The sequence below is a fragment of the Camelina sativa genome, chromosome 3 (assembly GCF_030686135.1).
Source record: "Camelina sativa cultivar CO46 ecotype springtype chromosome 3, ASM3068613v1".
NCBI classification, from domain to species: Eukaryota; Viridiplantae; Streptophyta; class Magnoliopsida; order Brassicales; family Brassicaceae; genus Camelina; species Camelina sativa.
This window is the reverse complement of record NC_141882.1, coordinates 16,332,521-16,354,894: the sequence shown is the minus strand read 5'-3', so window position 1 is coordinate 16,354,894 and position 22,374 is coordinate 16,332,521. Positions and strand designations below refer to the sequence as shown.

At 33.9% G+C, this 22,374-nt stretch overlaps 2 protein-coding genes across 4 annotated transcripts; both read right to left on the bottom strand.

Annotated features, from left to right (window-relative positions):
* Window positions 1–2,602: 2,602 nt before the first annotated feature.
* Window positions 2,603–3,964, bottom strand: LOC104777457 (acyl-acyl carrier protein thioesterase ATL1, chloroplastic-like). The gene is made up of 5 exons (XM_010501719.3): window positions 3,704–3,964; window positions 3,463–3,563; window positions 3,190–3,299; window positions 2,992–3,087; window positions 2,603–2,907 (listed from the first exon to the last, which is right to left on the bottom strand). Exons 1-5 carry the CDS (start codon window positions 3,841–3,843, stop codon window positions 2,782–2,784), a joined length of 573 nt encoding a protein of 190 aa, XP_010500021.2. The 5' UTR covers window positions 3,844–3,964; the 3' UTR covers window positions 2,603–2,781.
* A 2,013-nt stretch (window positions 3,965–5,977) lies between these two features.
* LOC104777456 (MLP-like protein 168) lies at window positions 5,978–7,520 on the bottom strand. Of its 3 annotated transcripts, XM_087506144.1 has the most exons (4): window positions 7,086–7,520; window positions 6,886–6,983; window positions 6,488–6,681; window positions 5,978–6,350 (listed from the first exon to the last, which is right to left on the bottom strand). In XM_087506144.1, exons 3-4 carry the CDS (start codon window positions 6,663–6,665, stop codon window positions 6,037–6,039), a joined length of 492 nt encoding a protein of 163 aa, XP_087362270.1. In that variant the 5' UTR covers window positions 6,666–6,681; window positions 6,886–6,983; window positions 7,086–7,520; the 3' UTR covers window positions 5,978–6,036. The 3 variants fall into 3 exon arrangements, with proteins under 3 accessions (XP_087362270.1, XP_019097434.1, XP_010500019.1); XM_019241889.2 differs by having other exon boundaries at window positions 6,886–7,307; XM_010501717.3 differs by lacking the exons at window positions 6,886–6,983; window positions 7,086–7,520 and having other exon boundaries at window positions 6,488–6,837.
* Between the last annotated feature and the right edge of the window lie 14,854 nt (window positions 7,521–22,374).

Genomic DNA, 22,374 nt, shown 5'->3' with positions numbered 1-22,374 from the left:
CCTCTCGGACGGTGACGCGCGTTAGCTTTTCCTTGAATCTGCTCAGGAAACTGCCGATGGATTCGCCGGGTTCCTGGGTCATCTCCCAAAGGTCGGAGCTCGTCACGCCTCGTTCGATGAGAATTCGATAATGCTTAAGAAAGGCCGTAGACAACTGGTCGAAGTTATCGATTGAACTCGGTTCGAGCCTTGTGAACCACACCAAGGCAGGGCCAGAGAGGCTATCGAAGAATAGCTAACAACAACCAACATCCCTCTGTTCTTCGGTGAATCGCGCCTTTGTCATGGTTGCCATGAAGGACGTCATGAATTGGACGGGGTCTTTGTCGCCCAGGTAGGTTGGGAGTTTCAGCTTGACGTTTAGGATGGCGGCTCGCAAGATCCGTTGAGTAAAAGGGGATTGTCGGGTCACTTCGACAATCCTGTCGATTTCTGGAGTCGTGTTAATGGCCCGATGAAGAAGCGTGTTCATACAGCTGATCTGCGTCTTGATTTCTTCGATTTCGAGGCAAGACCTCGCGTTTGTGAAGCGGGCGACCAGGGCGGCCGAATTCTCGTGCACACGTGAACTTGGGTTCGTAGGTCGAATACTCGATGTCGTCTGAGGGGGAGGATTCTTCCGTTCGTATTGGACGTCCGAGAAGTCGAGACGACGAGTGAGACCGTCAGTGCCGAGTATGGGCGACTGTCCAGCAGAGAATTGCGATGGGGTTGTCTGAGTTATGACGGTGTCGACCCTTCGGTTAGTTTCAGAGATCATCTGGTAAATCTTTTTCGTCATGGTGCCGAACAGGATCTTGAAATCTTCCATGGAGACGACCTGCGGATTTTGGACCGCTGTCGTGGTGCGAGCAGGGGGGTTCCCGTTTTGTGCGCAGGACCGCTGCTCCGTGGCGCGTGCATCTTCCTCGCCTGGTTGTTCATCGGAGAGCTCCGTGTCGCGGTTGGTTGTCTCTACGCGAGTTCGCCCTGCTTCCTGGCTGGGCTCCCCTTCAGATCTGGCCTCAAGTGGGAGTTCGGAGGAGACATTAGTCATGTTCCTTGACTCGGCGACGGGGCGGCGAACATACACGGCGGTAGCCGGCCTGATTGATACATCGCTCTGTGTTGCAACGTTGTCTTGAGCAGGTGTGATGCCCGTGATATCGGGTGTGTTGGAGGTGGTACGGTTCGTGCCGGTGACTTCGCTGATGAGTGAAGACATTATCGTGGATTTTTCGGAAACCTTTTTCGGATAAGATTGTCTTTCTTAGAGAGTAACTTTTAGAGACGATTTGAGGTCCCCACAGACGGCGCCAATTGTAGAAACTGGATTTTCACTATGAATTTGTTTATAGGGGAAAACAAATTCAGTAAAGTAAACTCTCTTAGAAAACTAATCTAAGCTTTGATATTAGAAGAATTAGGGTTTCTATTGCTAAGAACAAGAAGAGAACTCAATAATTGTATTCAATAATCGATGCCTTACAATGGAGAAGTCCTTCCCCCTTTATACATATTCATGAATCGCACAATATATTAACTTTCCTTATCAGACGAACTGAAATAAGAAAAGTTACTCTATCTCTTAGATCGGCCGCCGGGCGAAGTGGAAGTCGGTTCTTCATCCTCGAGGCTGGGCTTCTTCTATCTGAAGTGGGCTTAAATGACCTAACTGAGTACCTAACCGGATTTCCAATTAAATAACCAAATTATCTTTCTGGTTTAGTTTGGTATATGGGGGGTGCTAAATCCTGCACCAACAAATAGATTTGCAGCACTCGAATCATGCAACTATGATCAAGCCATGTGTCAGTCAACATAACAGCTCGTCACTACGTAGAATACTCTAGAACTAGGTTAAACCTCTCCAATCTCTATATAAAGAGAAGAACGATTATATTGATATCTTAAGGATTGAATAATAAAAGAAACAATCTTTCGATTTCTCTCATTTTCTTCAATATTATGTTTGCTTTCTTTAGTTAAGTAAAAAGTATAAGAATGTTGATGTGTCATAATATTTATCTTAGTGGTCTGTTATTATTTGAATATTGGTTTTAACGAAGTGTCACTTTTAAACACATGAAAAGCTGATATGTGAATTAGAGAAAGAAAATTAGTTTGTCTTTATTGTATTGATTAGTTGACAAAACAAAATTTCAAATTCTGTTTACAAATGGTTTGAAATCCGTCGACAGCCATCCAAATATGAATTGATTTCGATAAAATTTAATGTAAATGGCCCTACTCGTACACTATTTATTATTATGTCACGTAAACACATGTGGCCAAATTGTTTGGTTTGGTACATGCGTTCCATGACTTATTCGCCTCCTGCGCTTAACAAGTGGCAATTAGGAGACCAGTGGCTGCATTTGTATGGTCAATTAGTTGATGAATCACGTTTTGTTTCTTCTTCTTTTTCCACGAATATATGGTCAATTAATTGATGACTCACGTTTTGTTTCTTCTGATTTCCACGAATATATTTTATTTATACAGTATTTTTATTAATATATAATAGTGTATATTTGATAAATTATACACATACACACTGATAAAAAATGATATGAAAAGAATCATACGTTCTACGATATGTAAAATAATATACAAGAATAAATTATCAATAACTCAATTTATAAAACTTTCAGATAAATTTTAGAAATCTTCAAATCGAATGGCATTTTCTATTCTCTGGAATGAGAGAATGTAGGAATCTAGATTTAGAACCTCTTCCTTATTTGAAAAAAAAAAACATATGAATGCAGGCAAGACAGTACTTATTGGATGTGAACAAAATTAGGAGTGAACAGCGACTTCTTGGCGTTGAAAATGAACGAAATTAGAGCGTATATAAGATGGGACTCGGGCAGGACGGTAGTTGTTGTCGAGCCACACACCCGTTCCGTGCGCTTCCAAAATAAGCTGCTATACCAAAAGGATCTAGATTAGAACACAAAAGTAAAAAAAAAAACAACACAAAGGCTTAACAAGAGCAACAAAATTAACCTCTTGATCAGACAGTTTTAAGATGAATTGCTCAGAGTAGATACGCGCCACAGATACTCCTGATATCCTAGTTTTCACCACAAATCTGAATCCACTCTGCTCAAATAAATCAAATAGATATACATAATAACACTGATATTAGAATACAGTATGTGACGATTATTTTATATATAGCTAGGAAAAGAGGGTCAAAAGTACTCGTAAAGGTGCACGGAATTTGATTGAAAACTCAGAAATTGCCAAGGCTTCACCAGAACGGGCTACTTCATCGCAGTTGATACCGATACTCTCCATGAACTCGTGTCGACCTTTGTATGAAAACAAGTTTAACAAACAATAAATAGTGGACAAGAATGTTATATAGTTTAATTGTAGCACAGTGCTAGTAGCACTCGTCTAGACTCGAAAGGAGGAGGATTAATTATAATAATCTTAAGCAGCAGCATTTGCAACCGATCGACTTTAACTAACCGTGTTGGCAGTAGTTGGCATAAACGGCATTGTTCACAACACCAAACTGATCCAATTCATAATCACGAACTTTATGTTCAGTTTCATGGAACCCACTCATTCTGCCATATGAATATTTCAATTAGATTACGAACATAGTATAGCTAAACTATAGACATCTTAAGTGGCAATAGTACCACCATACCAAAATATATTAGATCACTGAGCTCTTATGATTTGAGATAAAGAGACATATGTTTACCTTTTTTCTCCTTTTAATTTGAGGCATGCGAGAGGCTTGAAGGTCTTTACACTCCGGAGAGGGAGGATTACAGGTCGCGTCCATGAAGAGGGAAATATTACAGGCATTGCTGGAGTCGTCGTGCTGATAGCTTGATACATTATATGTATTGCCTTTTACGTGTAACGAATGCCCAAATATTGTTGACAACTTTTGTACTCTTTGTGAAGTTTGGTTTCAATCACCAAATATATAGACAAATACAGATTGTAACAGTACACTATCTGCCATATGTGCCACATAAATACATAATATAATATTACATCCCTTATTGTATATACAGTATAACGAAATCAATCATTCTTCCACGCTACCATATATGTGCCAGTGCCACATAAAATAGAAAAAAAAAACAAAAATAATATATATATATATATATATATACTGTATACATGTATCATTTAATATAAAAGAAACCAATTGGTTTTAGAAGGTCTTAAAAATTCTTGTTTTCAATGACATTTGTTTGAGAGTTTATGGTTTAAACAACATTTTCCCAATTGACAAAAGAACGTGAGATTATTAATAAAGAAAATATAATATTTTTTTAAGAGTTGTATTTAGTTAGCTTCATTTAGCAATCCATGCTACGCTTCTCTCTCTCTCTCTTAGTATCAGCGGATATATTATTTAGTCCCGTATTCTGTTAGTATCGGGACCGGTTCATGTTATGGGTCGTACTCCCAGTCCATTGTCACCTCAATGACTGCTAAGATCGTTATCATGTTTATTATGTATATTTTGCTGCTAGTATATGGATGGATATTGAATCAACTAATGTTGGGATATTGAACATTGCTAATACGTAAATTATTTATGTTATGCTAATATATTCCGCTCTGCTGATATTATGTGTTCTTATAAATTTTTATGTTAACTATGGACCTATGGTTTTGAATAATAACTTCGAGATATATGTTTGTTCGTATCCATATATGAACGTAGAAGTTAGAACGTATGATTCTTTTCATATTATTCTTGTATAATTTTCATATTATTCTAGTATAATTATGTTTGTTCGTATCCATAAGTGAACTCACCAAAAGATTGTCCGTTCACGTTGAAGAGGAGCAGAGTAGCTGAGATTTAGAGTTTGTTTCTCGGACGTAGTGCGAGACTTCGTATATCCTCCCACATTTTTTCTTTCCTTTAAAATTTAAAATTCATGAGATTTTTTACTTATACGTATTGTGGAATTTTAATATTTCATTATGTTATTCCTAGTAATCTTCAGAATTCTTTTTTTTTTTTGAATTTTCGGGGCGTTACACTTAACGTGTCTAATAATCTTGGAGATTTGATACAATATAAACAACTTAGGTTCATGCATATGTATGTAGCTATAAGCTATGAATATTATTCCATTATAGCTTAGTAACTAGAAATATTTCAAAATAAATTATTTATTTTTTCTTATTATATAAAATTATAAAGTTCAACAAAAAAGTATGAAATTGAATTTAAATATTCAAATTTTGACCTGTTACTTAGTAAAATTTTTAATTTAATAGATATTATTTTTAAAGAATGATATTAAAAAACTTGAATATTTTATAGATTGAATCATTTATTTTGTTTTTAAAAATTCAACTTATGGTATATCCGGAAATAAAACTATTTTTTAATTATAATAAATGATATGATAATTTATTTGTTTCACAAAATTAAACTCATATATAAAAATCAGAGGTGAAGTATAATGATAATTAACAAATTAATATGTTAAGTTAGATATCAAAAAAAATGTTGATGAATAATTTAATAAAGGAAATTAATATGGTAAGTTAGATGATTTCAGTTGATTCTTTAGAATATTCTCTTTAAGTTTTTTGGAAACAATAAATCCAGACTATACAAATAATATAAAACTTAATCTATAACCTATTTGTAACCAACTTATTAAAATTATATAGTCTACAAAAAAATTATGTGTACTTCCGTTTTATTATATAAGGGATCTTAACTTTTTGTCCTAATCAATTATAAATAAATTTTTAAATACTTTCTAACTAATTCTCTATGTAAGAAAAGTATTCTAGAGAAGATGAAGGGATGAACATCTACATCAATTAATTACTCTCCTAAATTCTCTCAACAAAATAATATCTATATTTTTACCCAATCATTATAAACCATATGTAATTTAAGAATCTCTCATAAGTCTCTCTTGAAAAACTAGATTTATATTATTTTCTCTCCTCTTTTAATTATTTTTATTTTTTAAACAGAGAGAGATTTATTAAGAACATTATCACATTATCGAGAAAGACATACAAAACATAAGAAGAGAACATTTACACATATAAGTCAAGCAGAAGATCTAGAGTCCCCTTATCATCAGACATGAGGAATTGGTCGATATCCTTAATCACTTCGACGAAGAACTGAAGGAGGCTCTCAGGGTGAGCCACGTTCTCATCAAGTCGTTCATACCTCATGTTCCACTTCACCACACTTCCAGGCTCTCCTTTCTTAGGGCTCACCTTCATCGTTTTCAAGAAGCTTTTGTACTCTTTCTTCAGAGGTCCCTCTAACACCCTCCACTGGATCACATTATTCTCAACATCCATGGCCTCGATCCTATCCTTTGACACTCTTGGCTCTCCATCTACACCAAAACGCATTTACAAATCAAATATATCATTCTTATTATCCGTAGATATATCCAATTGTCTAGTATAACTATACCATAGTTTAAGGTTCAACTTGCATAGATTGAGACGTACAAAATAATATTTCCATTACCAGGAGTTAATTTCCACAAGAGTATGCTTCCAATTTTGCCCCACTCGCCTTCGAGCAGATCACATCCCTGAATGTAGCGAGTGGCTTTGGAAACATGTTGTGATCTCCTGGCGAACATGTAAAACTTAGCAGTTGTAGATTTGATCTCCACATCTACCTCTACCTCTTCCTGTACCATCTTTTCTCTAAGTCATCTACACATGGATTAATTGAATATTTATGAGAATGGGTGGTTCCCTTTGAGTTTGTAGGTCCTAATCATAAAGAAGGATTGAATGACGAACATGAATGAAGGAGTGGATACATTTTATTTTGAGAGTGACTGCTCACAACTTCTTGACTATTTGTTCATCGCATCATTAATGATTTAACTACTTTTAATTAGTTGTGTTTGTTACCTAATCAATTACATGCCACACATTCTCCTTCCATTGGAAATTTGTAGTGCATGTCATCATAATCTTTATTCCATATGCGACGATTTTGCGAGCTGAAGCTGAGACATATGGAAACCACGATGACATATATATCTCATATTAATATTATTTACTGTAATTGCATGAAATAAAATTTGAAAAAAGAAGAGCGAACGAGGTACATAAGCTCCTTGGAATGAACTAGCCCAATTAATGAGAGATCAATGACGGAAAACAGATGTAAACCAGTTCAGAGAAGGATGAGAGTCCAACCAGTTTGCTGTATAAGCCTGTTTAATATTAGCAAAGAGGGTATCAAATTATCTCTTTTCACTTGGCACCATAAAGGGTTATGTTTTTACCAAGAAAAAAAGTTACTATACAGGATAAGATTGATCAATCTTATTCAAGATATGGTTAGTATTTAATATCGGTGCTATAGCTCATCATTTTTTTTTGTCCGACTCATCGGTAACGATCTTCAATTCCAACGACTATTGACATTACTCTCTTAATTTTTTCTTCTCCATCTGAATAATGAATGTCCCCTTGTTTGTTCTTACGTCATTAATGATCTCATTTTTGTACTTTATATCAAATTTATGTGGGATTTGATCACCTGTTTGGTCTTTTGTTCTTTCAAAGATTTAAAAACAGGAAAAAGCTTCAAAATATCTCATTTATTTTAATTTTAGACAAATAATACTTAACTTTTTATATTGGAAAATATTACCTCGTTTAATTAAGGTAGATTAATACCCCAATTTTTAAATATTGTAAGTTTAATACCTGTGACCTGTATTATTATTTTAAAATTACAATTTTATCCTTATGAAAATTAAAATTTTATTTGTTTTTAAATTAAATAGAAATAAAATTAATTGAAAAAATGGAAAGTAAAAAAAACACCGAAAGTACTTCCATAATAATATTAATAAAAAAATGGAGCATTCTCATAAAGACTCTTTTTGCATGCACCTTTTTTTAAAATATCTTTCCATATTGACAATTTTCAAAATTACCTTTTTGATGTACAAAAAGACCAAACTACCTTTTTTGAGTGACAACAAGAATGCAAAGTCACCAAAATCGAAAAACAATTCCCGCAAAACATTATTTTTTCCCGCCAAAATTACAAAATTGGATTTTTCCGTAAATTTTTTTAAAAATTTATACCTTTAAAAAATCTTACAAAAACCTTGTAAACGCTTTTAAAAACCATTTAAAAACTTTTTAAACACCTTTTAAAAACTTTATAAAAGCATTTACAAAGCATTTACAAGGTTTTTAAAAGGTGTTTAAAAAATTTTTAAAACGTTTTTAAAAGGGGTTTAAAAGGTTTTTATAAGGTCTTCACAAAGTTTTTACAAGATTTTATAATGCTTTTATAAGGCTTTTACATCATTTAAAACCTTTTAAAAACCTTATAAAAGCCTTGTAAATTATTTTTTGGAGGAATTTTTTGTTGTCGAAATTTTGAATTTGGCGAGAATTTTTTTAGAAACTTTTTTGGCGGAAAAAATGATCATTAAAATTAAAAGAGAGCAAAAATGAAAATGACCAAAATAGGTATTTTTGAAAAGAAATATTCAAAAAGGATATTTTTAACAAATTCTCAAAAAAATAATATCTCGTTTATTTTTTATTATGTTTGTAGGAAAATTATAAGACCATTTTGGTAGAAAAATAGTAACAATGAATTTACTACTAATATTTTGGTAGGAAAATAGTAAAAAAAAAACTCCTTCCACTTTTCTTCGAAATCCTTACGAAAATTTTTTAGTAGGAATTTTGTAGGAAATTTCTTACAAAAATTTCACCAACATCGATTTCCTTTGGGTGATTTTCTCCAATTTTTTCGTATGAAAGCGGTAAAAATAGGTGCTTGCTACCATTTTCCTATAATATTTGCGGTAGGAAATCGCATGTTTCTTGTAGTGTGCTGCTCTCTTCTTCTTCTTCTCTCTCAAGTCTGAATCATGAATTTTGAGATCCATGGAGACAACATCGGAAGTAACAGTGGTGGCTAAGCTTTTATAAAAACAACCCTTAATCATATTTCTACAATTTTCTCCTCTAACCACAATTCTTTAATGGTGGTGAATGTGTAAAATCTGAATTATCGTCGATGGAAGCAAAGGTCAATGTAGTTGAGGGAAACAATTCCAAATTCAAGGGCTTTAAGAATAACAAGAACGTTAAGAGAACGTTCATTGCCAATAGGTTCTAACTTCAAGAAGAAACCACAATATGCTTGTTGGGTGTGTGGAAAGCCTGGCCATAGAGCTAAGAACTACCACCAAGAAAGAAGGAACATCTTGTGGAGACGCAAATAACGCAAACCTTGTCGATGATCAGTTTGTTGCGGTTGGTTCCGAAGCAAACATGATGACAAACTCTAATGATTGGTGGGTTGACACTGGTGCAACAAAGCATGTGTGCTTTGACGTGAGTATGTTCGCAACGTACGAACACAGTTGTGGTGGAGAAAAGTTGTATATAGGAAACGAAAGCACATTAGTGATTGAAGAAAAGGGCAAAGTGGTCTTGAAACTCATATCTGGGAAGAAACTTACACTCACCAACGTGCTCCATGTTCCTGAGATTCGAAAGAATCTGATTTCGGTTTCACTTCTTAGAAACAAAGGTTTTAAGATTGTATTTGAATCTGATAAGTTTGTACTCAAAGGTGGGATGTATGTCGGAAAAGGCTATCTCTATGATGTGATGGTATTTTCAAATTGAATGTTGTACCAATCATTAATAAAAACGCTGGCAATAACTCTGCTTCTATTTACTTGCTTGATTCAAGTGACTTATGGCATGCAAGAATAGGAAATGTTAATTATCGTTCTTTACGTAGAATGATAGATTTAGGATTGTTACCAAAACACAATCTAAATAAAATAAATAGAAGCAAATGTGAAGTTTGTATGGAATCTAAGTATTCAAGGCACTATTACAAATCTGTGGAAAAATCAAACGTGTTACTTGATTTTATACATAGTGACTTGTGTGATTTTCTATCTACACCAAGTCGTGGAAGAAAGAATTATTATATTTCTTTCATTGATGATAATAGTCATTTTTGTCATCTCTATTTGATTGATAATAAAGATGAGGCTTTGAATATTGTTAAGATATATAAAGCTGAGATTGAAAATCAATTAGATAAGAGAATAAAGATTCTTAGGTTTGATCGTGGTGGAGAATACAAGTCAAATGAATTCTCAGATTTATGTTCTACACATGGCATCATGCATCAAACTACAGCTCCTTATACAACGATGCAAAATAGAGTGGCAAAAGGGAAAAATAGAACACTAAAAGAGATGATGAATTCCATGTTAACAATTCAGGTGCACCACATAAATTGTGGGATGAAGCTATTTTTACGGAAAATTCAACATTGAAAAAACTTTCTCATAAAAAAGTGATAAAACCTCATATGAATTATGGAAGAATAAGACTCCTTCATATTAAAATATGAAAGTGTGGGGTTGTCTTGCAAAGGTTGAAGTACCTTTACCAAAAAGAACTGTTATTGGGCCAAAGACAGTGGATTGTGTATACATCGGTCCTGCAGAAAACCTGCTTATATATTTTTAGTTCATAAATCGATAACGCTGAAGTAAAGGTAAATACAATCATTAAATCAAATGAGGCTGAGTTCTTTGAGGATGTGTTTTTGTACAAAGACTCTATAAAAACAATTACCAAACGGGTATGTGAGGATGATGAAAGTGCCTTAAGGGTTCAAGAAGAAGAAAATGAACCAAGAAGAAGTAAAAGAGGAAGAATTGCTAAAGATTTTGGTACAGATTTTATGACATATTTGAGTGAATATGAACCTCAAACTTATAAGGCTGCTACTGAATAATCAGAAGCACTTTATTTGAAAGAAGCAATTCAAAGTGAAGTTGAATATATTTGAGTAATACATGGGAATTGGTTGATTTACCACCTGGTAATAAACTAATTGGACATAAATAGATTTTTACTAAGAAATTGAGACCAGATGGTACGATTGAGAATATAAAATAAGACTAGTGGCGAAAAGATTTTGTCAAAAAGAAGGTCTTGATTTTTTTTGATACATATTCCCGAGAGACTAAATCACTTTAATCAGATTGCTAATATCAATTTCAGCAACATATAATCTAGAAATTAATCAAATAGATGTTAAAACAGCATTTCTAAACAGTGAACTAGATGAAGAAATATATATGGAACAACCCAAAAATTTTATAATCAAAGGATAAGAGAGAAAGTTTGTAGGCTTAAGAAGTTTTTGTATGAACTTAAGCAAGCACCAAAATAATGGCATGAGAAATTTGACAACACAATGAAATCATTTGGTTTTACAAAATGATATGATAACTGTATATATGTGGATGTTATGTTGATAATAGGAAGAAGTAACAAAATTGATTTTTCTTGTTCCGGAATTAAGGGCTGGAAACTCCATATGCCAAAGTATAATTGAGGAGAGAGGCTAAATTTGGTGGACGGCTCGGTCATATTTAAGTGACGCCCCTACACACACACAAAACTAAAAAGGACTTTTAGAAACTAAATAAAATCACAAGTAATATTATATTAGTACAACAAAATCACATCAAAAAATTAGAAACCTTTTGTTAACTGAAAAACTCACGACCATAGTTGAAAAAAGTTGCCGAAAATAAATATTGCAATTATAAAATAAAAATATATGATTATAATTTTTTCTTTGATAATTTTTTCTTTATGTAAATCGCAAAAAAGTTATATATTCTCTAAATCGTTTTTCACTAAATTTATATTTCCTATGCCATGGCTTCTCTTTGCTTTTGTCCTGAGTTAGTTAGACATAACCATCGCTATTACATCAGAAAAGGAAGGATACAAGTTTTTCAATGGAAAAAAACTTAAAAATATCTGACACGTATATTATTATTTTAACATTACAAATTTGTCCTTAAAATTTTTAATTTCTATTTAGTTTTAAATAAAACAAAATAATTAATAAAAAAAAAAGAGGCCGAGAACTTCGTCTTCACCCTTTTACATTTTCTAAGAAGCCAATCTGTAGATTTGATAACAATTTCTTCACCAAAAACCTAATTAGATTTCATAAAAATTCTTTCTAGATCTATGTTCCCTCAATTTAAAGAAGAAAAAAAACATGAACAAAAACTAGAATTTAAAGATCTAACAAGTAAAACAAAACATGAGATATGACTGTAGTATATAGCGATTGGCTCGGTTTATAATTAGATTTGATTTTGTTGTATGGGTATTCCCAGTTTTTCCAAAGCTTAAATTTTTGTTACTATTATTGTATGAGGTTCTTAATGTAAACAAATCATTAATAAATATTCTTTTGGGATTTTGTTTCTGCTGGTGATGGTGACGACTCTGTTGGAAATAGATCTAAGATGCAGCCACTTTTACTTTTACTTCTTACTTCCTTAACTTGTTCTTACAACCACATAAGCATATTTATACTACTATTACTTATCTTAACCTACTTGTCTTTCTACCACCCTAAAACCAAGGCCCATTACACATAAAGCCTTAATTGAGTTTATGGCCTAATGACCTTTTACTTGTTTTCTTTATTACAAACACAAACTCTCTTTGTTGTAATCCTTCTTTTTCTTCCCTCTAAATCTGCTTGTGAATCCCTCTGCTCCTAATCACCTCGGCACCTTCTTCCTCCAACATTTCATGTTCCTTATTGAGCAAATTAAAGGATCAACTTCCAACAGACTCCAGCAACGAGTTAAAATCGAGGCTTTTGCGATTTTTTTCTTCGACTCGAAGTTTCAGAATTAACTGCTCAAGACTCATATCTTCATGAATATGCTTCAGGTGGGTCTTGAAAGCTTTCCAAGTTGGAGGCAATTTTTCAATAATGGATGCAACCAGAAAAGTTTCATTCAGCCCCATACCCTCATCCTTCAATTCATGAGCAGTTACTTGATTTTCTTTAACTTGTTTCACCACTGGGAGGGTGTCACTCATCTTAAAATTCAGAATCTTTCCAACAATGAATTTCTTGGCACTTGCAACTTCAGACTTGTACTTCTTCTCCAATGATTCCCACAACTCTTTTGGGCTTTGGAAATTGTGATAAACATTGTAGAGAGTACCAGCCAAGGCATTAAGGATATAATTCTTGCACAAAAACTCATTTTGTGTCCATGCCTCTGATGCCTTGATGATTTCATCTGAAATGTCACGTTCAACAGGAAGTTCCAGTGCTTCCGAAGTCACGTATTTTGCCAGATTCAGTGTTGTTAGATACAACAACATCTTTTGCTGCCATCTTTTGAAATCCACTCCTCGGAACACAAAAGGTTTTCAATGTGATTCTTCACAACATAAGCAGATTGATCCATCTGTCAATTCAAAAACAACAAAGAGAAAAATTATGTCTTTGTTTGTTAATTCCATAATGTAGAAGCAGATCAAACACACATATCAAAGAGAAACTCACTTGACGATTTCTCCTTCTTCAAAGTTAGAACAAATAGTAGAATGATAGAGGCTTGCTTTGAGCAATCTCCTAAGACATAATTTCGTTCTTACTATGGTGTAAGTAGTTAAGTGGACGTCTATCTTGAGGATTCAACTATCGATCTACGAATTACACGCAAACTATACTCAGTTTTTCTTTCAGAAATTTATGGGAAGAAGAAGAAGAGACGAAACTGTTATATCTCATTTATGTCAAGTGGTGTGTTTATATTACATCATACGTTGTTTGTACAACCGACGTGCTCCATCATACGTTTCTGATGTCTATTTTTAGAAAGGGCATGTGGAATGCCCGGAGTGGCGGAACTGTTTGGAGATTGACCTGCAGAGTGTTCATAGATGAGGTGAACATTTCTCATGGACTTTCTTTATTGGTGATGTCATGGTGCTACGAGATTATGCGGATTTTAAAAATGGGAAGTTTTATGAATAGTTAAAATATATCTATTTTTGGAAAGTGAGTGGTTAAACAGCTTGTGCGGAATTTTACAGCAGTTGCACGAAAAGTCTTGGTTGACGGTGATCAGTCCGGTCGGAGGATGTGTAGGATGTGGTGGTGGTTGCACGGAGTCCTTGGTGGATGGACGGTGTTGTGGGATTCGAGGACGAATCCTTGTTGGTGGGGGAGAATTGTAACATCCATGAACCAAATTGAGGGTTTGGGGATGGGTGTCGATCGACACCATAAATTTCTAGTTCGGCTTGATTGATTTAAATCTTCGAATTTGAGCTGTTTGGTTTAAGTGGAATGCCAAACCGAGGTATTTATGTGAGAAGTCGACCTGGAGATTTTGGGGAAATCCAGTTTTAGCCGTTCCAGAGAGAAAGCAAAGAGAGAAGAGAGTGTGTTCTTGGGAGATGTTAGAGATTCTAGGCTTGTTTGGTGAGATTTGTTCTTATGGAGTGGAGATCTGGTGCTAGAAACAAAGGAGAAGCCTTCCAAGGTGTTAGATTCGTTGATGTGGGTCCGAAACTTCCTGAAAGAGGTGAGTGCATGACCATGGCTAATCTAAGCCGAGAATCTTTTGTTTTGCTTGATTTATGGCTGTTTGTGGCGTTTTCTTGTATGTTTTTGGTTGGATTGTGGTTCTCATGAGTTTCTAGGATTTTTGGGTGAGTTTCGGACGTTTTGGAAGAGATAGAAAACGGTTCTTCGACTTTCAGCTTCAAGCAGAACGTGTCTGCGGAGTCAGTGTTGGTGACACCAAGCGCCAGTGTCAGTCGACATTAGAAGGGTGTCGGTTGACACCAGCCTGTTCAGAAGGCAGTTGATACTTGTTTTCCTGGTTTGTTTGTGTTCGGTTGTTCTTTGTTAAACATTGGTTTCTCAGTTGCTTGTGTGTAGACTTCAATAGATGGGAGGATTGTCTCACTAAGTATTTGTGATAATACTTACGCATCTTAATTGTTGTTTGTGGTGTGCAGGTATGTGGCGTAAAATCATGGCGATGAGGGAGAGGATGATCTAGGGTGCCGGTTATTTGTTGTTGGTCTTGGTTATGTTTATTAATTGTTGAACCTGGTTTAGTAGCATGCTAGGTTGTTTGTTAGAATTGTTAGAAATGTTCCTGATGTTGGTATGTTTTTGCTGTACATATTGGTTATTGTTGGTTTAACGATGGTTTGTAGTTTGATGGATTTAATGAAGTATTAAAGGATGCTTAATTATTATATAAAAAACGGATCTGAGTTATTTCACCCGTCGACATATACGAAGAACGAAGGTACGTGTATATTTATTGATGGACGCAAGTTCTCTTCTTAGTTTAATTTAATTAAATGAAATTAATTAATAAAACTCTAACAAGGATTGGTGAGAAGGTAGTTCCCCTTGTCTGAGAAATAGGAAACTTTTCTGATTGACTTATGTTTGTGAGAGTCATTGCATATGTGTGCATGAGGAGTCATCTTGTGTGTGTTTGTATGTTTTCTTCAATAATATGATCTCTCTCAATTTAAAAGAGATTGTCTGAAAGTGTGCTATACATCATGTCATCATGGCTGGTATATTGCACTTGAAGTAGCTGAGTAAATTTCTTGACTTTTGACTACCAACTTTCCTTTATTCATAAAGAAATTGTTGTTTATTCACTACGTATATGTTTTTCGAAAGTTTAATAAATCCAAATAAAATGACATAGTTTTAGTTACTTATCGGCAATTTTAACGACAACAAAATTTCTAATAGAATAAAATATAAATGAAATTAAAAAATAAATGTATCTATTTTAGTGTTAAAGAAAACGTTCTAGGCGTTCACTTCCTATTCGTCTAGGCGCTAGGTGTTATAGTACCGTCTAAACGACCGCTTTGACCGTCTAAAATTGTAATATCTTCATTTTAGTGTATTTTTAAATATTAATTGCGCAAATTTAAATTTTATAAGGTTTATTTCTATAAACATAATTATAAATGTTTAACATGTTATTTAAAATGAATTGAAATAATGTTTTTATCTATTGTTTTGTTTTTGATTTAATATTTTTATTATTTTTATACATATTTTTTATAATTATGTATATAATATTAAATATACATTTGTTTATAGTGTAAACGCTTAAACCGTCTAAAACCATGTTTCCGATTAGGAGTTCTAGGCGCTAGACGTTGGATCACCACCTAATTAACGTTCTTTTTTCTTTGCTCAAGTTCTACAGATTTTCGTAGGCTCTTTCCTTTTATTTCACTGTAGAATAGGTGAAGGCCTACTCAGATTTCCTCACTTTTTTCTTGTATATATCTAGTTATTAAATGCTTCTTCCAAGCACAATCTGATAAGACATATGCAAGCGGCCGTAAAATAATACTCTCTTTGTTTCAAAATATAAGATGTTTTAGCCAAAACACGCATAATAAGAAATGTTTACTTTTAAAAAGTTTAACCAATTAGAAACAAGACTACATAAAATAAATAATAATAAAATATAAAAGTAGTTTAAAGGTTGCCTCAAAACTTGAAAACATCTTTTATTATAAAACAAGCAAAAACCTCTAAAACATCCTATATTATGAAACGGAGGGAGTATCTAGTTTTTTTTTGTTCTCATTTACATATGTAAAGTTTCGTTATTATAGTGGTAAAAGTCAACTAAGAAGTAAATGAGGTCTTGTGTTTGAGCCTTTACACCACCATTTTAACAATTTTTTTTTTTGATCTACTAAAAAATCAGCCTTAACATAGTATTGGACTTGTGGCCTTAATATGCTGTGTGACGGCTCTGCTTCCAAGATTTTATTTCTGATGTTTTTCTTTCCTTCTTCCCATGCTTTTTCAAATATATCCAAACATGCGTATTTCTACCATCTGAAATGGTTTTGTTTGGAAGCTTGTCAATATCATAGATATTTAGGCATGCATTTGTTAAGATCCGGGCCGGACCAAAGACTTATGCAAACATAGTACATGGATTTCGGTTTATTTGATAGTACAGAATCATATGTATTCTTTGTTGCCAATAATTGTTTTTCCTATGAGTTCTTTTATTTTAGTCTGGTCCCAAATCCTCACAAAAATTTATATATCTATATATATAAAGTTGACTTTTTTTTCCTTCAGCTCATCGCTTTTATTTTCTATTTTAACAAATTAATCCACATCATCAAAAGACAAAAAATCTAAAGTAAATGTATCAATTAATTCACTCATTTTTGTAATATTTTATTACGATTAAAACAATAATTTAAACTAGAAAGGAAAAAAAAATACAACCAAAAAAATATTAAAGTAAAATCTGAATAGAGTATATACATACAAAATTAGATTTTTCTACCATAATATATAATAATTGTGTAAATATCTGTAAAAGCATATAAATAGGAGAAAAATAAAACTATCATATATTTAATGGAACACCGACTACTTTCAATAGTTACAAGAGTTTTTTTTTTTTTTAAACTGTAACGTCCCGACCACCACCTCATAGTGGGCCCCATGTCCAATATGAGTCCATGGGTCCACCTTTCTTAATAGGCCTTACGTCCTCTCACTAGGTCCGTGAGTTTATCCATATCTGACGGCCGGTTTGCTACGTAAGGGAGGTTTTAAAGATTTGTTATAATCCCTACAAGTCACCACATGTTCTTTCCTTGTGTTTTGTTCTCACTCACACAGTTCCGACAGTCACTTCCCGGAAGGTCACCCATCATGAGACTACTCTAGCTCAAACACATGTAACTGTGGAGTTCTCTCAGGACCCTTGACTGAAAAGATAATTGCACTTTTGGTGACATAGGTGGCCAAATCAATTCTCTTAAAAAGCTTCGCAAGTCTCTAAAACCGGAGTGTCACAATTCTCCCCCACTAACAGATCGCAACATCCTCGTTGTGCACCAAGACCGTCACCCCCGACAGTGTGAGCCCACTAGACTCCACACTTTTTTGGGTTCGGCTCTGATACCACTTATAATGCCCCGACCACCACCTTATAGTGGGCCCCATTGAAACGACCTGACCCATTTTTTAATAATAAATAATAATAATATATAAAATACAACTAGTGGTTCCATATCCACTAGCCACCTAACCAAAATCACAACCAACAGTGGAAATAACCAATACCAATAATCAATAAATATCCAATAATTAACCATTATTATAACATAACCAATCTCCAATAATTCAACCAACAGGAAACATAGAACCAGCAACCTAGCAATGTTTCTAATGACCCAACTCTAGCAACCTAGCAATGCCAGACAACAAACAATCGAGTCCCTAGAACATCCTTCTCTTCATTGCCTTGATTCCACGATCATACTTTGCCTTTACCTGCACCACAAAAAAAAATTGAGATGCATGAGTATTTGATAAATACTCAGTGAGGCAATCCTCCCATCTAATGGGCTATACACACAAGCAGCAATGATTCCAATGTTCCAAACGATCAACAAACAAAACACACAAACCAGGAAAACGAACATCGGCTCACTAGAAGGGAGGTGTCGACCGACACTGGCATTGGTGTCGACCGACACTACCCCACAGTGTCGATCGATGCCAATTTTTGCTGGTGTCGACCGACACCAAGTGGTGTCGATCGACACTCCACCTGCAACTGCGATCCACACGAAGCCAAGAGTCGAATCTCGCAGTTGGGGACCACTTGTATAATCCAAGTCGTCCAATACTCAAAACCCATGCCGGAAACATTATTAGGGACCTGTATAATCCAATCCCTAGCAAGAAAACACACAAAACAACAACAAACAAGCAAGAACAAGGAAATCAAAGGCTTAGATTAGCCATGGTCATGCACTCACCTCTTTGCAGGTAGTTTCTGACCAACAATGAACGAATCCACACTCTCAGCAAGCTTCCCACACGTTCCTATCCTTGAATCCTCACTCCCACAACAAGATCTCACCCACAAAGCCTTTAAATCTCACAATCTTCCTCTAGAACCTCAAGAACAGTTTTCTCTCTTTCCTTTTCTCTCAAAGCGGCGTAAGACAACAAAAACACGACCCTAGGTCGTTTTCTCCTTTTTAAACCTTGGTCCAATGGTTTCCTTTAACCAAACCGGTCCAAATCAACAATTAAATCAATCTGGTCGAACCAGAATAAGTGGTGTCGACCGACACCACATGATTGTCGATCGACACCCACCCCCAAAACGCTGAGTTTTGGTTTGCGGGCGTTACACCCATGTCCAATCCTAGTCCATGGGTCCACCTTCCTTAATGGGCCTCACGTCCTCTCACTAGGCCCGTGAGCCCATCCATATCCAACGGCCGGTTTGAGAAAGGTCTCTGCTCAACTTGCTGGAAGTATTGCAGCTTCAGCTCAAAATCATTCCTCTCGAATGGAGGTGGAACAATTGCAGAGCGGTTTTCATACATCAAATCAGCTCTATTGAAGTCTGCAATGGTTCTGATCAAGACTCGGTTTTGCTCCTGTCTTTGAACTGGGTTGTTAATGTGGTTGGCAGCTCCACGTGCATCTGCTGGAGGTGGTGTCGATCGACGCCATGTTGGCGTCAGCTTGTTCCTCAGCGACAACGACTTTAGCAATTATGTTGCCTTCCGCATCAAGCTTTTGGCCCTGATCATTGCGCAAGTGGCCCTCTTGATCCCTAAAAACACCAGCCTCATCAAATCGCAGAATGACTGGATTGACCATCTTTGCTGATTTGGCTGCTTTTCGGTTTTCTCGCTCAAGTTTTCACAACTGGACCAGTCTTATTGTTCCTAGTGTTAGGCTTAGGAGGCATACACCTGAAAGACACAAGAGAAGAAAAACAAAAGCTTGTTAGTAAAAAAAATAAAAAGAAAAATATAGACGAAATTAAAAACTCAAATCTAATCGTAGATCAAAGAGACCGAGGCAACGGCGCCAAAATTTGATAAGCTGAAGTAGTAATACCCTAATGGTACTAACAGCCTTACAGTTGTAATACTCTAAGGGTCAAATCCACAAAGACTCTAGTTCACACAATAGACTTATTAATCTTTTAATTATGCTAATTCAAAATATTAATTTAAAAACAATGCACAAACAAAAATAAAAAAATTTAGGAATTAAAAACGCTAGGTCTAGGAAAATTCTCAGGAATTTATGAAATGTTAAATCAATTAATAAATTAGGATTCAATCAATTAAAATCATATCTAGAACTCTAAACACAATTGTAAAATAATTTAATTCTCACTGCAAATATTATCTAAATTTAAAACCCGAAAATCCAAATCTCTTTGTAAAATTCAAGGTTAAAAATCAGCTTTAAAAACATGTTTAGATTGTTCACAAGATTACTAAATCAAATCTCTTTCCAATAAGTAAGTTTTGCTCATCAAAAGTTTTATCACGAAAATCAATTATATTCTCATATCAAATTATTTTCCTAGTTTATTAATTCTAGGTGATCAATCAATAATCTCCTATATATTTATAGAGAAGCATTTTGTTGAAAATGATGATGTGACGTTGCCAAAGCGATTTGGAGATTTAATTACAATTAAGCATCTCAAGATAAACATATTTACAAAAATAAGTCTTTTGATTTATTAAATGTGCCATTAAAATATATCATTATTATTTAAATAAATGTGTCATTAGAATATATAAGGTAATGTTTATTTTTATTAGCTTTTTAAAATGAAAGACTTCATAAACTATTATATATATATATATAAATAGTTAATAATTTAATTATCATTTTCATAACATATTTAATGATATAAAGTAAATTACATTTCATAAAATATTAAAAAAACTTATTCATCTATTTAACTTTTGGAAATACAAAATTTATTCTCCGATTTTAAAACATTTGATGACTATTCAAGTACTCCCTCTGTTTCACAATAAGTGTCATTTTGACTCATTTCACACAAATTAAGAAAATATTAATATATACTTATATGCCTTTATTTAATAAAATTTTAATGGGTTAATTTAGTCATAGATTAAGGGTAAAACTAGAAAATCTAATGAAAAGATGCATTCAAATATAAAATAGTGCATTGGAAATGTAAAATGACACTTTTTGTGAAACAAAAACAAAATTCTAAAATGACATTCTTTATGTAACAAAGGAAGTATATATTGAAAATTAATTATTACAATAATCTTTAAAATAAATAACATTATCACAATTATCACAATAATTAACATTATATTCCACATTTCGCGGGTGAAATTTATTTTTACACAAATAATTAAATGTATATTTGAATAAAATAAAAAAATATGTGTAAAATTATTATTATGACACCTTAAATTACAAATAATAATTCTACTTGTAATAATTTTATTTGAGTTGATTTATCTCGCATATAGTGCGTGTTATTACCTAGTTAATATTAAGAATAACCAAAGATGAATATCACAAAAGAATAAGAATCCTAATAAATCAATAGATCTAATAAATCATAAAAACCCTGAACCTAGCTAGAGATCTACTCATACATGATCAATGAAGCAAAAACCATGGATAAAATTGATATCATTAAGAAATTTAAAGAAGAAGTAAAGGAATCTTGATTCTTCTCTCCAAAAGCTCTCTCAAAATCTCTCAATCTCTCAGGGTTCTCTCTCAAAAGTTGCAGGGAAAAATAAAGCTTAGGTCTAAACAATGACCTATAAAACCTATTTATATTCCTAAAACATGTCTAGGGACTAATGATGCAAATATAGAAAATTTTGGGGCAACTTAGTAAATCTTCAAAACTTTTGGGAAAACTTCCGATTTCGTCTTTGGGTCTGTGTCGATTGATGCCATCAGTTGCATCGGTCGATGCATACTTCTGCACTCGTCTCCCAACTTCTCAGCTCAGTCTCAATGCTTGAATATGTTCCAAATCCTTCTATTTAGTTTTATTATGCTCCATCCATGCTAAATCCTATAAAACCTAAAAACGTTGATATATCAAAAAACTCTTTATATCATAGTTAAAAATACCTAAAACCTTGATATATCAATTAATCTAATATATAGCCCCTAGTCAAAGTTTAATTCTTCATTCATTTACATAGAGTTTTGGCTCTTTTAAGAGACTACATAAATAAAAGAAAGTAGCGTTGGTGAAATTTTCAGAGAAAAGAGTATTCAAAGAAACTAACCCCGTGTGGGAGATACATTAAAACTAGATGGCGAAAATAATTGAGATAAACCTTTGACATACATTAGCATACAAACTAGAGAAGTTATTTATAACTTTAAGGTTGTTTTCTAAAACCGTTTCTCATTTATTTCGAGAAAAGACAACAAACTACACATGTTTTAGTTTTGAGTGAGATTGAAACCTGTGACACCTGCACGGATGTCCGGCTGGAACCACCAATATTTAAGATTGAAAATGAAGGATGACCCTGTGAGGTTTTTTCCTTTTTTCTTTTTTGGCTCTCAATCGTGTGTTCAATCCCGATAAAATCGATGCAATACAAATAAGTTTTAGCTTGGTAAAAAATATCTGTCATTTCAGATATCGGTAAAACATAAATCTGATC

Coding starts and splice junctions, on each gene's coding strand:
- LOC104777457 (XM_010501719.3), bottom strand. CDS start 3,843: ATGTATCAAGCTATCAGCACGACGACTCCAGCAATGCCTGTAATATTT. Junction 3,564..3,703: donor AAATTAAAAGGAGAAAAAAG/GTAAACATATGT, acceptor TTCATATGGCAG/AATGAGTGGGTTCCATGAAA. Junction 3,088..3,189: donor AATTCCGTGCACCTTTACGA/GTACTTTTGACC, acceptor TTATTTGAGCAG/AGTGGATTCAGATTTGTGGT.
- LOC104777456 (XM_087506144.1), bottom strand. CDS start 6,665: ATGGTACAGGAAGAGGTAGAGGTAGATGTGGAGATCAAATCTACAACT. Junction 6,351..6,487: donor CTTGTGGAAATTAACTCCTG/GTAATGGAAATA, acceptor GTTTTGGTGTAG/ATGGAGAGCCAAGAGTGTCA.